This window comes from Muntiacus reevesi, chromosome X, assembly GCF_963930625.1.
Source record: "Muntiacus reevesi chromosome X, mMunRee1.1, whole genome shotgun sequence".
NCBI lineage: Eukaryota > Metazoa > Chordata > Mammalia > Artiodactyla > Cervidae > Muntiacus > Muntiacus reevesi.
This window is the reverse complement of record NC_089271.1, coordinates 19,272,145-19,289,215: the sequence shown is the minus strand read 5'-3', so window position 1 is coordinate 19,289,215 and position 17,071 is coordinate 19,272,145. Positions and strand designations below refer to the sequence as shown.

Below are 17,071 nucleotides of genomic sequence, written 5' to 3'. Positions count from 1 at the left end.
GATGCTCCACACTCATCTTAAATTTTCCCTCCTCAGCTCTAGAATCTACTACCATTTCTCCAAAAAGCTGAGATTCCTTTCAATAAATGTTTAACAGAAAGTATTAGAGTGACATATCAAGTAAGTCTATCCTGATTCTTCTTCTAATACTTATTTTTATGCCAGTGTTTATCAATTCACCTGCTCTCCCATTTTCTTGTACTTATGGAATGACTTCCGAACTTACTGCTTGCTTAGCATCAGTAAGTTTACTGCTTTCCCAGCATCAGGGTCTTTTCCAAGAGGTCAGTTCTTCACATTCCAGGCATTCTTATTATAAATAGGCACACATTGTTTTTTTCTAATAGAGCCATTATAAGTACCTATATATAAAAGCCTATCTTATTTTATTCTAAAAAATTATTTTTAAATTATCCTAAAGGCATTACAGTGAATTTTCAATAGTGGGAGACGTAGGTTTTGAATTCTACTTCAAGAGACATTAAATAATGCCTGCCATATAAAGGGATTACTGAATCCAAAAGGATTGATGTAGGAAAAAAATAAGATAGACCACAATGTGTGAGCTTTATTTGGATCCTGATTTAAGGGGGGAAAAACTGTAAAAATGTTTATGACATTTATGAAACTAGAAATTTGAACTAGATACTTAATATTAAGAAATGGATTTTGGTATAATAATAGTGTTATAGGGGTATGTGTCATGTATATATATTTAAGCCCTTATTTTATAGACACATAGCAGTCTTAATTTTTTGTGATCTTATTACTAGGAAATCAGTAAAAAGAAAAATTTAGTAGATCCCTAGGTATTATTTTGCTGTATTTATTATTTCTGTGTGAGATGATCACAATATTAAAAACAAGCTGACAAAACAGCCTCATTTGAAAAAAGATACCTCAAAATTAGAAACCATGTTGTTTAAACATTAGACATATCTTAAAGTTAGTGGAGATGGAGAATCATTGTGTTTCTGTATTTAAAAGTCTCTCTCTTACCACTTATCAACACAAATGTCAACTTTTTCAAAGAAGGTGATGAAATTTTCAGAAACATACCCAAACAAAATTAATTTTAATTTGTATGGATTTTCAAAGATAATGAGCACATTAGGAGAGAAAAAACACTTTACAGAATCAAATGGACATTAAGCCAACTTCAAAATAGTTGACAATTACCTCAGTTCACAGTTGACGTTAATTTTTAAATGTCTATTGTCCTGACTATTGTAGCTTTCATAAATAGTGAGAGACTTCAAATCATTCTCCCCACAATCAAAGGACAATTTAAGTTGTTTTCACTTATTTTAAAATTTCTGGCCTAAAGCAAACTCACCTCAATTCTATTAAAGGAAAACAAGGAGAAATAGAAAATGTTTGTGTTTCTACACTGAACAAAGTTTAAAGTTTCAAAAATACATGCTGGAACATATATTTTACACACACATGCAAAACCTCATATATCATTTAAAAACATAATGTGGGAGCAACTGTAGCTATCATTCAGTTCAATTCAGTTGCTCAGTCATGTCCAACTCTTTGCGACCCCATGAACCGTAGCACACCAGGCCTCCCTGTCCATCACCAACTCCCAGAGTTTACTCAAACTCATGTCCATTGAGTCGGTGATGCCATCCAACCATCTCATCCTCTATCATCTCCTCCTCTCACCTTCAATCTTTCCCAACATCAGGGTCTTTTCCAAGAGGTCAGTTCTTCACATCGGGTGGCATTGGAATTTCAGCTTCAGCAGCAGTCTCTCCAATGAATAGTCAGGACTGATTTCCTTTAGGATGGACTGGTTGATCTCCTTGCAGTCCAAGGGACTCTCAAGAGTCTTCAATACCACAGTTCAAAAGCATCAATTCTTCGGTGCTCAGTTTTCTTTATAGTCTAACTCTCACATCCATATATGACCACTGGAAAAACCACAGCATTGACTAGACGGATCTTTGTTGGTAAAGTATTGTCTCTGTTTTTTAGTATGCTGTCTAGGAGGGTCATAACTTTTCTTCCAAGGAGCAAGTGTCTTTTAATTTCATGGCTGCAATCACCACCATCTGCAGTGATTTTAGAGCCCCCCCCAAATAAAGTCTGTCACTGTTTCCATTGTTTCCCCATCTATTTGCCATGAAGTGATGGGACCAGATGCCATGATCTTAGTTTTCTGAATATTGCATTTTAAACCAACTTTTTCACTCTCCTCTTTCACTTTCATCAAGAGGCTTTTTAGTTCTTCTTCACTTTCTCCCATAAGGGTGGTGTCATATCTGAGGTAATGGTACCTATCAGTACTATTGTATAATACAAGTATTCAATTGATCAAACATCTTTAGCTCAACTTCACCACTGTGTACTTAACAATGATTTCACCATAGATTTTTTTGACACATGATGATTAAATTTTCTCCAGCATGTAAGTTTTTTTGTGTGATTCACTATGCCTGGTGGCTCAGACAGTAAAGAATCTGCCTGCAGTGAAGGAGACCAGGGTTTGATCCCTGGGTCGGGAAGATCCCCTGGAGGAGGAAATGGCAACCCACTCCAGTATTCTTGCCTGGAGAATTCCACTGACAGAGGAGCCTGGCGGGCTACATACACTCCAGGGTGTTGCAAAGAGTCAGACACAACTGAGCACAAGAAACCAAAAAATTCATGTGACTCAATTTATTGTAATATTTGCTGTATTCCTATTGCCTAGAACCAAACCCACATTATCTCCAAGGTATGTCTGTATTTGTAGTAAAATGTAGCACTCCTTAGGAACATCTATTATAGGCACCATTACTTCTGGGGGGGTGATTTTTTTCTTTAATTTATAACAGCATATTAAATATATTTAAAAAATACTCCAGATGTTTATCCATACTCACTGAAAGTATAAGTAAGTTAAAGTCACTCATTTGTGTATAGTCTTTGCGACCCCATGGGGTCGCAGGAGACCTGGGTTCGATTCCTGGGTCAGAAAGATCCCCTGGAGAAGCAAATGGCAATCCACTCCAGTATTCTTGCCTGGAAAATCCCATGGACAGAGGGGCTACAGCCCATGGGGTCGCAAGAGTTGGACATGACTTAGTGACTAAACCACCACCACCACCACACTACAAGAGGAGAACATCAAACTCCTGGAGTACACTTAAAAATAAGAAAGATGAGGGACTTCTCTGGTGGTCCAGTAGTTAAGACTCTGCACTTCCATTGCAGAGGGCACAGGTTCAATGCCTGGTCAGACAACTAAGGTCCCACATGCTACCCACCACCAAACAAGCGACACACACACACTCCTACAGAGGTCAAGAGAACTCAGTAACCACAGCCCACCTATCACACACTAAAGAAAGTAGGTCTGATGGAGAGGACACCCACCTCTTTGTAAGGATTCCTCTCATGTCACATCTACCTCTGGTAGAAAGGCAAAGTAAACATATTATGTTTCAGAATCACTTAGAAATTCATTCAAACTCTGCTTCTTGCACTTAATATTTATTCATTCTTCAAAATATTTATTGAACACTTGCTGGATAAACATTTGGATATATAGGGCAAAGTGACTCAATGTTTCTAAAAAAAAGTTTCTTCATCTGTTAAACAGGGATAATTCCAACCTTTCAGGGTTAGGATAAGCATAAGATGATGCAGGAAAAGCCTAGCACAAGACATGGTATATAGTATACAGTTAATAAACATTATCTATTAACAGTTCTGCCTCTGAAGATTACCAATAGAATTAAACTTCCTCCTTAATTAAAAAACAACAATTGACATTTATCATGCACTTGCTATATACTAGGCATTGTTTTAAGCATACCACAACCCTATGAGGTGCATAATATTTTCACCCCTATTTTACAAAAATAGGAAAATCTGGCAAGTTACTTAAACTCTCCCTCATTAGGATCACATAACTTGGAAGTAATGGAGCCTCATTATAACTAAGCCAGGCATCTGATTTCAAAGTACTCTTTATTATATATACTAAGTTGTGCCGATTTTTAAAAGGTAGAAAATTTAGGCAACTTTAAAAAAGTTAAGCCTAAAGATAATTATGTATAAACTTGAACTCTGTTCTTCATTCTCAAAAGTATAAGTCCAATCCAGTAGGCAGAAAAAAGAGTTAATGTTCAACCTAATTACAGCTGCACATCTTTTTTTTTAAATTAATTTATTTTAATTGGAGGCTAATTACTTTACAATATTCTAGTGTTTTTGGCCATACATTGACATGAATCATCCATGAGTGTACATGTGTTCCCCATCCTGAATACCTCTCCCCATCCCATCGCTCAGGGCCATCCCAGTGCACCAGTCCCGAGCACCCTGTCTCATGCATCAAACCTGGACTGGTGATCTATTTCACATACGGTAATACACATGTTTCAATGCTATTCTCTCAAATCATCCCATCCTCACCTTCTCCCAGAGTCCAAAAGTCTGTTCTTTACATCTCTGTCTCTTTTGCTGTCTCGCACATATGGTCATCATTACCATCTTTCTAAATTCCATATATATGTGCTAATATACTGTATTGGTGCTTTTCTTTCTGACTTACTTCAGTCTGTAGAATAGGCTCCAGTTTCATCTATCTCATTAGAACTGATTCAAATGCATTATTTTTAATAGCTGAGTAATATTCCATGGTGTATATGTACCACAGCTTTCTTACCCATTTGTCTGCCGATGGACATCTAGGTTGCTTCCATGTCCTAGCTATTGACAGCTGCACATCTTTGTTGAGCTGCTTAACTTTTCAGTAACTTACCAGGAAAAAGGGTGTCAACAACTGTCCTTTATTTCACTTTTAATTACTACTACTACTAATAGATGTGAAATGCGTGAGACCTTCCTAACATGTGCCAATGAGGGGAAGAACCAAGCTGTACTATAGGATGTTTGCAAAAATGTACCAAAAATAAAAAACCATGATTCCAACCAATCATGCATAATTCTAACTAAAAATATAACTCATTTCTAGCTTGAATATTTTCAGTATAGAAACGGCTCCTGGCAAAGTACGATACTTGAAAACACCGCATCCTCCAAGGTCAAACAATTTCTTTCTAATCTTGATTACATTATTAGATTGATCAGCAAGCCCTTCACAGGTCCAAAGTAAAGTTCAGTGGGAACCTACTCAGATTGATCACAAACACCAAATAAATGGAATCTGAGTTAACAAGTTTTTACCATAAATAGACTTAAAACATTATATCCAGGAACAGATTAGAAAGACAAATTCAGTTCAGTTCAGTCACTCAGTTGTGTCCGACTCTTTACGACCCCATGGGCTGCAGCATGCCAGGCTTCCTTGTCCATCACCAACTCCCGGCGCTTGCTCAAACTCATGTCTCATCAAGTCAGTGATGCCATCCAACCATTTCCTCCTCTGTCGTCCCCTTCTCCTCCTGCCTTCAATCTTTCCCAGCATCAGGGTCTTTTCCAATGAAAAGAGTCAGTTCTTCGCATCAGTTGACCAAAGTATTGGAGTTTCAGCTTCAACATCAGTCCTTCCAATAATATTCAGAACTGATTTCCTTTAGGATTGACTGGTTGGATCTCCGTGCTGTCCAAGGGACTCTCAAGAGTCTTCTCCAACACCACAGTTCAAAAGCATTGATTCTTTAGCGCCCAGCTTTCTTTAGAGTCCAACTCTCACATCCATACATGACAACTGGAAAAACCATAGCTTTGACTAGATGGACCTTTGTTGGCAAAGTAATGTCTCTGCTTTTTAATATGCTGTCTAAGTTGGTCACAGCTTTTCTTCCAAGGAGCAAGCTTGGAGAAGAAGCAAGCTTCCAAGGAGCAAGCTTGGAAGAAGTTTCTTGCAAGAAGCAACCAAGGAGAAAGACAAATTATCTAGCTCTAAATATTCTGTAGAAATGAGTTTCTCTCTGCTTGTGACAATTCAACATCCCAATGAAAGCCTCTGGTCAGACAGCTAGAAGGGAGTAGCCTTCTAGATAAGGAAAACTGCCATTAATTTAATGCAAAGCTAGTGTCAACAGAGACTGTTGCAAAACTCACAATATCACTAATACAGAGGGAAAAGGGGAAGAAGCATCTAGCCTTGCCACCCATGTGTTGCTTCCACCAAACTGAACTTGGTTTTTCCATATAGGTTCTAGAAAGCAGGGAGGAAAACTAGAAACTGGACTATAGTGTCTATTTTGAGCACCAGTAATTCTGCAATACTTTCTCTTGTTTTATATATTTTAATAGCTTAGTAGCTCATTTCCATAGTCAAAATATAAGTGAATTATATAAAATTAAAATATGAATTTTCTGCTCAGTCAAGTGGGAAAAAACCCACAAGTACCCATAACTATCAAACATTTTGAAAATAATATGGATAGTCAGGGGAAAATGTATATGAAATAAACTCCCACATACACATATAAAAGACACCAAAATTATAACGATAATTCACCTAACATTGAAATTACTCATTCAGCATAATTATTTAAAACCATTATTTAAAAGGTTTTTAATTAATAAATTTAGTACATGTCTAACATCCTGCTAAAAACAGACTCTGGTAATCTTTGGTAAACAAGTTGGAAAAAAGTAAAATTCAGGATCTAAGTCTACCTTCTATTGATTTTTTGTAGTTATTACTTCAGAAACCATGTTCCCAGCCCATTTTAAAAATAGCAGATATAGCTAAAACAAAATAAATAGTTCAAACACACAAAAGGATACTGGTTAACGCTTTAAAAGCAAGTAACAATGTTGTTACCTCTTCTCTATCATCTTATTAGAAGATGATCCAACCTACCTAATAAGACTAATTTCCAAGAACATTAAGGTTAAATAAATATAAAACAGACAAGTATGCTACATTTGATATTAGTTATGTAACAGTGTTTTTACTGTGGCAAACTAGGATACATTAATGCCACTGTGAGTTTTGGTTTATTTAATAAATCTTGGTTTTTAAAACAATTTTATGTTGTGACAAATTATTCAATAGATGAATGCAGAAAACTAAAACAGCAGTTATTGTACTTTAGTAAAATTTAAAATTCAATGAATTTATGCAAATACCCACAACCCTTTCTTTCCTGAAACTGCAAGGGTAAGATTAAGATAATGAAAACTTCTATTAGAATTAATGATTGTAATTTAAATTGAAATTGAACAAGAAATTAAATACATCTTTTAAGTTAAAAAAAATTCTAGCATGTTTAATGGTTATTTGTAATTCATATCAGGGCACAATTGCAACCCTTGGTTTGCAATACTAACTAGGACATTTAAGCCTGAAGGTGTTGTTTTATTAAGAGTTAACAGGCAAAGTTATGTTAAAGTCTTAAAAATTTCAGTTATTCTGACTTATGCTTTAACAATTCTAAATCTGGGCAGAGGGACACATTTCATTAGAAAAATCTCTGTAACTTGCCTACTAGTGATTATCCAGTAGCATGTAATTCACAAAAAGTCCAGGAGGCACCTGTATTCAACAAGTTATGCTTTACAGTAACTTCCTACATAGATTCTTAATGAGTACTCTTCAAGAAATTAGTCCAAATAAATTTATATTTGGCTTAAAAAATTAAAATTCATTTTTCAAAATCGAAGTGAGAGATGGAAAAATATAGAGAAATGCTAAAGATGTAACTATAAATATCTTAATTTTATTCCTATTAATATAAATGTAAATTCAATATTAAATATAATAGAGAATATAATGGTTTTCATTAAGCTAAAGGGCTTTTTAAAATTTTATCCTCCAAATTAACAAATAGAGGGCATTTTCTTCTCACAACAGAAAAATAAATTTTAACTTCTTATATGAACTTTTAAAAAAAATTTTTAAGAGGACAAATTTAAGGCATTTTTTTTCAATTTCATCCTATCAACATTCCAAAATTATATATAGAGTTCCTTAAAAACACCAAAATGAAGAAACAATTAGAAAATTTGTATGAAAGAAAAAAAAATGCTTAAGAAAAGGGGTATGTTTTCATTTTTTAAGCAGAAGTTTGCCTACTGTGTTGGCCTATTAAATGGTTATCAGCAAATAATATTTAGAGCATAAACACAGAAGTATTACAGATTCATTGAAATTACTAATTCTTAACAAAATAAATCTAAACCATGATTTAGAACACTGAATTGACTAGACAGCAACACAACTATGAAAAATAGACAAAGCAACTCTATTTCCACTGTATTCTGGCACACAGTAAACAATTTGTCTCTGAAGTATCCATTAGAGCGTTGTATTAATAAGAGCCTTTACGTGAATTGCCATTTAGGAAAGCAGATTTGCCCACAGACCAGTAATCTGTGAATAAATTTATTTATTCCTTTACTCAGCAGATATTTCCTGAGTGCCTACTTTTCACCAGATATTTTCTTACGCATTGTAATGCAAAAAGATGGGTTCCCTGCCCTCATCAAATAACCACACAAATTAACGTAAAAATGGCAAACGGAACAAAGAAGATATACAAGGCAATAAGATAGCACGTAATGGAGGATCTGTTGGGATCTGGGGATTCAGGAAGGCTTTTCTAAGGTGGAGGATGGGTGGCCTGAGATCTGAAAGATGAGCAGGACTTAACTGGGTGAAGAAATAGTGCAAAGGCTCAAGGGCGGGGTAAACAGGACTGAAAGAAGGCCAGTGGAGCTGGTGCTAGCAATGAGGTTTACCGCATAGGCAAGAGCCAAACTTTCAAGGATCTTATAGGTCATTTTAAGGACTTTTTCCTCAAACAGTGAGAAATCATTAACTTTTTTAAATTGAGGGGGGTGTGTGAGAAGTGAAAGGGTAGGATCAGACAAGAATCATTCTTAAGAAGTTCATCCTGACTACAGTTTTATGAATCCAACAAAGATGCTATAATTATCATGACCTTGACTGAAAATTTATTTTGACCCTTGAAAGAGGAGAAAAAGAAGCAGCAGAGTACATAAATTTTACCTTTTCTAAACCCAACCACCACTTCTCAAACTTTTCCACTGATGTATCCATAATTGCTAAATGGAGTACACTCATAACGCTGGGAGGTCTGGGAAATGCAGCTTGAAACAGTCTGCTGCAAGCCTAAGGTTCCCGTTAAGATTCCTGTTAAGCCTCTGGTCTCATCTTTAAAATCCTGCCAATTTTGCTTTCTATAGCATGAATATAATATCTGTTTGTTTTAATGTAAAAATAATGTTCTAAAATACTTAGCAAAAATCAACTCTTTGGCTTCTTTTGATCATTTGGCTTCCACAACCATAGAAACGTACCATTTTGGGGAGCACAGGCCTATGCTATGTATGAAAACTGAATTAACTCACTGAATGCTAAGACTACACTGGCTGTTCTTCAGCCAGACACTAAACTATGACAAACTTATAAAACATAAAGCTTTTGATTCCATTTTTTTCCCCAAATTACTTACCCTCCCTTGCCCCCACCTTTAAATCGGTACAGATGATCCATCCTTCTAGGACTCTTTGTAGAAGTTAATACTTCAGCTTTCACAATAAACCTTAAATGTGAGGGAAGTCACAGAGAAAGCTAGAAGTAGTCCTAATCAGAAGTCACTCTGCTATAAATGAAAATGATAATTTATCATTGTTTTAAAAACAATGTCAACATTTAAAAGCCCATCTTCATTCTTCATGTAAGAATTTGGATCAGTAAATTTCTAAATATCCAACAACATAATGTTAATGATGTAATTAATCTTCAAAATAACTCATTTTAACATTATTTCCAAATTATTCCTGAGAAACAGATTTGAAACAGCTGTACCAATTCAATACACATTCTTTGTGGGCTTATTTTTGGCAGCCAAAGTTTTATAATGTGGTATTTATTTAAACTCAGGACACGATGAGAGTTTTATTGTCTTTGTGAAATGCAGATTTGTTCTTGTACTTTTGTGCCTCCTACTCATGCTCCTCCCTCACTTTCCCTCTGCTGCCCACCTTTCTCCTTCAACCAGACAAACCTAGACACAACCCCTCTGGTTAATCACCCTATCTCAACTCTACAGTCTCTTGCTGTGCTTCTACATTTAGAATACATCCCTCTTAGAATATACCTTAATTAAATAAACTGCTTAAACAGTTGCTAAAACGCCAGCTACATCATGGATTCTTTCCTGACTTACAAAAATCATCATCTTCTCTCTCCACTTGTGCTTGTATACATATTCAAACTCTTAAAATTTACCAAATGTACTAATTGGGACCTATCTCTGTCTTGGCAAAGGTTTGTCAATGTCACTGCCATCCCTTACAGAGACTAATTTCTTCAAAGCAGGGAATTATTTAAATCCATCCATTAAAGAAACTTCCATGCTGAAAACTAAGTAAATAATATGTGAGGACTAGAATATATCTACATAAATATACTATTTTTCCTACTGTGCACTATATTACAAGTGTTACCTTAAGGAGCAAATGTTAATGACACTATAAATAAAATGTTTCTTGTGAACTCAACTCTACATATCAAAAAGGTAAAGTTCCTCTTTGTATAAAATGACAAGAATTTCTGTTCCAAAAATGCCAAATCCAAAGCAGGTAACTGTTGGTTACTATCTAGTCACACTGCAATTGGGGAAAGAACTTAATTTTTCAAATAGAGGTGATAGCACCAATTTGGTCATTTAACATACATATTTTTCCCCTTATGGTGTACACTTTTCAAATTCCTGCCAGAAAATTATTTCTGATCTCTCTCTCAAGACAGTTAAATCAAAATTTTGACATTTTCCTGATTAAGATAAATTTCAACTTCAGGTCTGGTCCTATGAGGGGGAAAAGAAATTACTAAAGAGCATTGTACCTGTCGAAACTGCTTTCTGTTACCAGACACATTTTCCCTTAGAGCATTTACACTTTTATACTAAATAGAGCTTATTTCATCACTACATTTTCCTCTTTGTAGAGCTGTATGCAAAATGTTGGCTTTATCTGTTTTTTAAAACCTAAAATAATATATTTCATTTTCTATCCTCAAGAAGGCTGAGTCATCGGGACAGAAATTAGAAGTCAGTGAATGCTTCTTAAAGAAAACGGTTTATAGTAAACAGGAAAGACCAGAGCAGTTAATCGTGGGATGGTTTAAGAGGCTATCTTAAAAATATAGACTATTTTAGGAATCACAATAACACAAGAGTGGATGGAACTAAGTCACAGAGACCGTAAGAGAAGATCAGCAAAGTGGGGCCTGTTGGTTGACTCTGAAAACAATAATCCATTTTATTTGATCCAGAAAAGGACTAAAGATCACTGGAAAAATGTCATAAAGGGAGCTGGTCCAGGAAAATAACTTTATCTTAGTCATATTTATATTATGAAAGAATTTCAAAAGTCAGAAAAGGTGTGATGAAAAAAAACTGGAATCATTGGGTGTGACATGGATAAGGAAAATGAGTAATAAAACTAGTAATAGGGGTCCTAACTTGTTCAGGGGTTTTTGTTATATCTCAAAGGGCAAAAAAAGTAGACTCAAGCAACTGCAGATTATGAAATATTTCCAGGCACTGCAAGTGAACAGACAGGAGCTGAGAAATAATGTACTTTAGAGTAATAGACTGAGCAAAAATTAGAAACAGTTACTGTGCTGACCTACTTCTGTACCTTTTCCCAATAACTGCTTTGTTTTTATTTACTGTAAAAAGGATTAGGTTTTAAAATTTTGTCAAAACTACAAGAGGACTGAATGCAATTTCCAACTGAAAAAGGTTAGTTTCAAACACTGAGTATTTTATTTTCTCAAAAGATACTTTTATAAAATTCATTTTTAAAATTAATTTTGAAGGCTATGAGACATTTCCAGATTGTGTGAAGTACTATCAGGATAACATGGGACATAAAAGCTTATTTTACTGACTCAAGAGGAGTTCATATATTTACTGGCACTAACACTGACACTCATACCAAATTTTTATTGTCAGCAGAAAATGCAATGAGTGTTGGATTTTACAAACAGTGGAGCTGGGAGTGAGCAAAAAACATGCAAGTATTTCCTCATAGCGCTCAATTAACATACATTAATACTTAGGTGTCCTGAAATAATTTTAATAAAAAGAAATAAAGTGAATTGCAATGTATATATGGTCCTTCATAATTAAACTTGAATATATTCTACCAAAGCTTAATAATCTTGTCAGCTAGGAGTTTTTCCCTTCATTTCCCGCTCTGCTGACTGAGTTTCTACAGCATTTCTATAAATTGTCTGGAAGCATTAAATACATGGCCATGCTATTTTTATATGCTTAGTGGTTCATTTCCTGTTTAGTGAAGAAAAAAAAAATAGCCTAGAAAGAACATAAAGCATATACCTTACTAAAGAGTTATAACTATCTACAATTGTGACCAGGTGAAACCATATGACATATATATGCTTTAAATGTTAAGGATGATGAAACTGTCACATTAGGAGCACGCTTTTAAAGAACTCCCACAATGTTACAGTTGTTCGAAAGTCCTATTCATGCTTTGGTACTGCCTATAATAACACTACATACAACACTAAATGAGCTTTAGCCATTCCAAAGCTACAGCCTGAATTAATTGAGTTTTAAACATTAGTGCATCTGAAGAAAGGGTGAAAAGTATTTTTAAAGTGTATTTTATAAAGTTTATTTGGGAAAAAGAGTGGGAGGGATTAATTAAGGTAACAGTGTAAGTTACCTTAATTAATTTGAGGAAATGTTCCTTTCATCCAACTACTTTTTTAAACCTTATTTTCCAATAGTATTTGCAATCAAATTTATATGAAGATTATGGGAATTTCAGCAGTAAGCAGTTTGGGACTTGAAATATACAGATACATCAGTGATTCTCTTCTGCTTTAACATATACAAAGATACATGAATTCTGTTTTTCCAAATAGTGCTAAAAATGTGTCACCAACAGGTAGGAAAATAAATTATTCAACTTAAATATAACAATCACTTAAAATCACAGCAATTGATGTTAGTTCAACCCCAAAGAAGTTGCATTTTAGGCTGGAGAGATTTTTAAAGGACTAGTGTACTGAGAAACTAATGATGTGTGTCAGAATATGTACATCATATGTTCTGTATGCTTCAGTGGACCTAAAGTGTAGAGAGGGGAAACTGCAGAAAGGTACTGGGAAGGTGGGAGGTGAAGAAGATGGAGTATGCAGCACTCACTACAAGCATCATGGGAATTTGTGAGAAGTAGTCTCTGAAGGTAATCTGACTCCCATGGAGCCGAGACAGCTTTTCTTTGAGTACTTCAGTAACAAGACTGAAACTAAAGTAATCTTATAGGCAAATTCAAAGGATGGATTTTAATTAAGCATTCTTGCTTCTTGCATGTACTCAGGCTTTTTCTTCCATAACTGAGAAACAGAGAAGACAGATGTTTGTCTGCATCTGACACTCCAAAGGGGGTTAAAATTGATGGGAATCTAGGAGAGTGGAATTTCAATAGCAAATATGAAAAGAGAAGAAGCTGCAGGGGAGAAAAAAAAGAGCCACTGCAGGACTTTGTCTTAGTCATGGCACCCATGGCACCTTAGCACAATTCACCGAACACAGGGGGGCAGTCGATAAATAATACATTCGATTTAAGTCAATACACTCATTTGTACTGTGCTTTGCAGTTACAAAGCACTTTCCACATATCAGAAAAGAAAAACGAAGTAAATGAAGAATAAAGGAGCAAGTAAGGGCATAAAAGGAAAGCAAATGGATAAGGGAAAATCCACAAGAACAAGAGGCTGAAAACGCTCCGGGAAAAAAGAAAAGAAAAATTGAGTTTCCCCCTGTCGTTCTCTATCCCTTCCAATCGTCCTACCTTTCGTTCTAAAGTACCTGAAGCTTGGAAAATCCTAGTGCTAAGCAAGCCCTAAGAAGGGGCTCCCCCATCTTCGGAACGGGCATTTTCAAATGATAAGCCTTGGTCCCTGACTAATCTACCCAGAGCTTGTGCCTAAGAATAACCACGGGCAAAGCTCTAACAGCTCCCAAGTGCAGCGAGGAATCCTTTTTTCCCATCCCATCCATCCCCCGTCAGCATTCCCCAAATCTTAGGAATCTTGAGGCTGGGAGGGGAAGCAGTGGTCGTGAGGAGTGGGTCCTCTACAGGCCCCTTAACTCAGACAACAGAGGGAGATAGTGAGGCAGGAAAGACCAGGGACTAGAGAAAAAGCCCACGTTTGAGATTAGGAGGGCGAATAAATTAAGTATGGTTATTAGAAATTGCCAGGAGGCAAAAAGGGGAGCGTCTTCAAGATGGAAGAAATGAGGGGGCACTGGAACGTGCATCATCTCACACCTGGGTCGAACCCCCAGTAAAAAGCCTTAAGATGCAAAGCCTCCAGCGGTCAGAAGAGGAGGAGGCAGAGGATGCGGGGTGAGGTGGAGGGGGGATGCACTGGAGGGAGCCACAGACACCAGCGCAGATGCCGTCCCGGGGGAAGCATGTTTTCCTCTCCTCCAAAGTAGCGCATCCCTCGAGCATCCTCAGCCCAACCTGGGGAAGAGGCTGAGCTCCCCGGATCCAAAGCCCTGCGGCCGAGTCCTGACCCCATTATGTGGGCTTAAAAGTTGCTGGGAGAGTTGGCGCAAGAAAAAGCAGCTGGTAGGGGCTGCCGCCAAGGGGGTGTCAGGATTCCCAGGAACAAAGGGGTCGGAGGAAAGGGCGACAGTCCCTGGGGCCTCCTCCCGGAGGGGGAAAACCAGGGTCGCTATATCCTCCCGGCCTGAGGGTACCGAGGGTAGCCAGGAGGCAGAAAGACAGGGATTCCGCCGCCCGGCTTCCAGCTTCTCATCGGGTTGCGCCGGCCACCCCCACGCTCTCCGCGCCCCTCTCCAGCTCGGAAGCCACTGGCTGGAGACAATAGGAGACCGGGATCCCGAGCCCCAAACAGTCCCGGCAGTCCCCCGCCGCCCTCGGCGCCCCAAGATCAGCCCCAATGGCGGGCTCGGCCGCGGCGGGCGACCCTTCCCTCCCGCGCGCCGGGACCCCACGCCCCAGGGCCGCCTCGCCGTCCGCACAGCGGGCATTACCTTTCATCCAGTCCACGACTTGACTCGGAGACCATTTGCTCACCGGTTCCATGATCAGAGCCATGGGCACGGGGTCGGTTCCGCGCCGGGCGCGGAGCTCGGAGCTCAGACACAAAACGAACTCAGCAGCCTGAGCCGCCCTCAGGTGGGGTCCCTCGCTGGTCGCTGCCTCGCTGGACGGGCGGCGCGGAGAAGGCGGCTTTTGTGTATCGAGTCTCGCGGCTGCAACGTCTCGCAACAAACGGCGGGCAGCAGCGGTGGGAGAGGCGACGGGGAGGGAAAGGCGCCGGGGTCGCGGCTCCGCGCCGGCTCTGCTCGCTCCCCGCTGAGGTGGCGGCTGCAGCCGTGGCTCGGCCACTCCGCTCGGGTCTCGGTCCCTCCGGGGCTTCAGTTCATGGCTTGCACTGCCGAGGGTCGCGCCGCTAAGGCAAGGAGCTGCCGCCGCACTCCCGAAGCCAACTTGCCCGTTCGCCTCGTGCGCGGGAGTGAAGCCCCGGGCACGACCAGCTACCCGGCGGAAATGACGAGGGGCCTCCTGCCACCCAAAATATCTCTCCGCAGCCCTCGGGTGCGGGGCGCGCGCGCCACGAGCCCCCCGCCCGCTCGCTGCCGCGCGGTCCCGCCCCCGGGGCCGACGGCAGGAGCGCGAGGCGCGTGCGCGTGCGCGCCCGCACGAGGCCCGATCCCGGGGTCTGCCTGTCAGTCAGGCAGGTGCGGGCGGCTTGCAGCGTCGCGTTCCCGCCCTGCGGGCCGCCCCGGGACGGAGGCGGACGAGGAGCGCGTGCGCGGCGGCAGTGTCGGCGGCGGCGGCCTTGGGTCGGTCGGTCAGTCAGTCTGTCAGTCAGGTGCCGGGGCGGCGGGAGCGCGGCTCTGAAGGGCCTCTGAGCGGACGCGGCGGCGGTGGCGGGACGCCCTGCCCACCAGTTGAGCGCCAACTGCTGAGGCGGCTGAGGAGGTACCTGTGGCCCCGCCGCCGAGGGGAGGGGGACGCCGCTGAGCGCGGGGCTTAAAGCGGGAGCCCGGGCTTTCCTCGCTCCCGCCCTCCCGCTGCTGAGTGGGCTCCCGAGGTGATTCCCGAGCCCCGCGCACGCCCGCGGAGACGGAGGCGTGGAATGCCGCGGACGGGGACCGGGCCCGGCTGGCCAGAGACGCAGCGATGACGAGGCAGGAGGGCCGGTGCTGTGGGACCGGCCCCGGTGCTGCACCGGCCGGGGAAATCAGGCGCCCAGCCTGGAGCCCGCGAGCGCCGGCCGCGGCGATTCTGAGGGAGGTTCGGCCCCACGTGCCTTTTGAAGGGCTCGGTATGGGGTTTTCGGCCAAGTCCACCGAAGCTCAGAGCGCCCAGTGCCCGTTTTAGAGGATGTCCTTTTGTTTAAAGATATTCTGGTGTAAGAACTGAAGGGTAACCCTGGGCTTGAAAATGAGTGACAAAGTGGAAAACGATTCTTCAAAACTCCCGTTCTTCAGAAATGTTATACAGGCTCCCGTGCAATCCTTAGTACAAAGCTTGCCTAATGAGGCTCGATTTAAACGACAAATAATTCATCTTAGAATGTTTGGACGCAAGCAGTCTGCCACCATTGTAGATGTTTTATCTTTGTCATTCTTAAATAGCTCCACTGAGTAAAGGAAAAGCTCATCTTACTTGTATAACCATTTCAATTTTACTTGTATAACCATTTCAATAACGGCAGTAGGTTTTGCCAGTCCCTGCAGTAACCCATTTTGTCTAGTTCAACTGCATGAGATGCAGAACTGCCACTTTTCTCAACCAACAGGAGTTGACATCTCCCCACCCCCACCCCGCCCCTCAAACACACAAAGAACTGAAACCACAGTAAAAATATTTTTGATCTTTTCAGGCTAGTGATACACAAGAAGTAAAACTTAAGATGACCTGTCTGTAGGCTGTGGTTTATTATTTTTTTTAATAATACAAACTTAAAAGTATATGGGAGATTTTGGAAAGAAATGTAGATTATCTAGATAAGTCTACACTCAGGTGAGACAGATATAGCACCTTCCTTTCATAATCCAGATCGTGGTGTGATTTACAGTTTTTTTTCTTGGCTTAACCAGGC

At 40.0% G+C, this 17,071-nt stretch overlaps 1 protein-coding gene across 4 annotated transcripts in view; it reads right to left on the bottom strand.

The window, feature by feature from the left end:
• Positions 1–15,457, bottom strand: part of CNKSR2 (connector enhancer of kinase suppressor of Ras 2) — a 263,683-nt gene extending 248,226 nt beyond the window's left edge. For all 4 annotated transcript variants that reach the window (XM_065916516.1, XM_065916517.1, XM_065916518.1 and 1 more), the window contains exon 1: positions 14,991–15,457. In XM_065916516.1, the coding sequence (XP_065772588.1) occupies positions 14,991–15,054 (64 nt within the window). In that variant the 5' untranslated portion in view covers positions 15,055–15,457. The remainder of the gene's footprint in view (positions 1–14,990) is intronic.
• Positions 15,458–17,071: the final 1,614 nt, after the last annotated feature.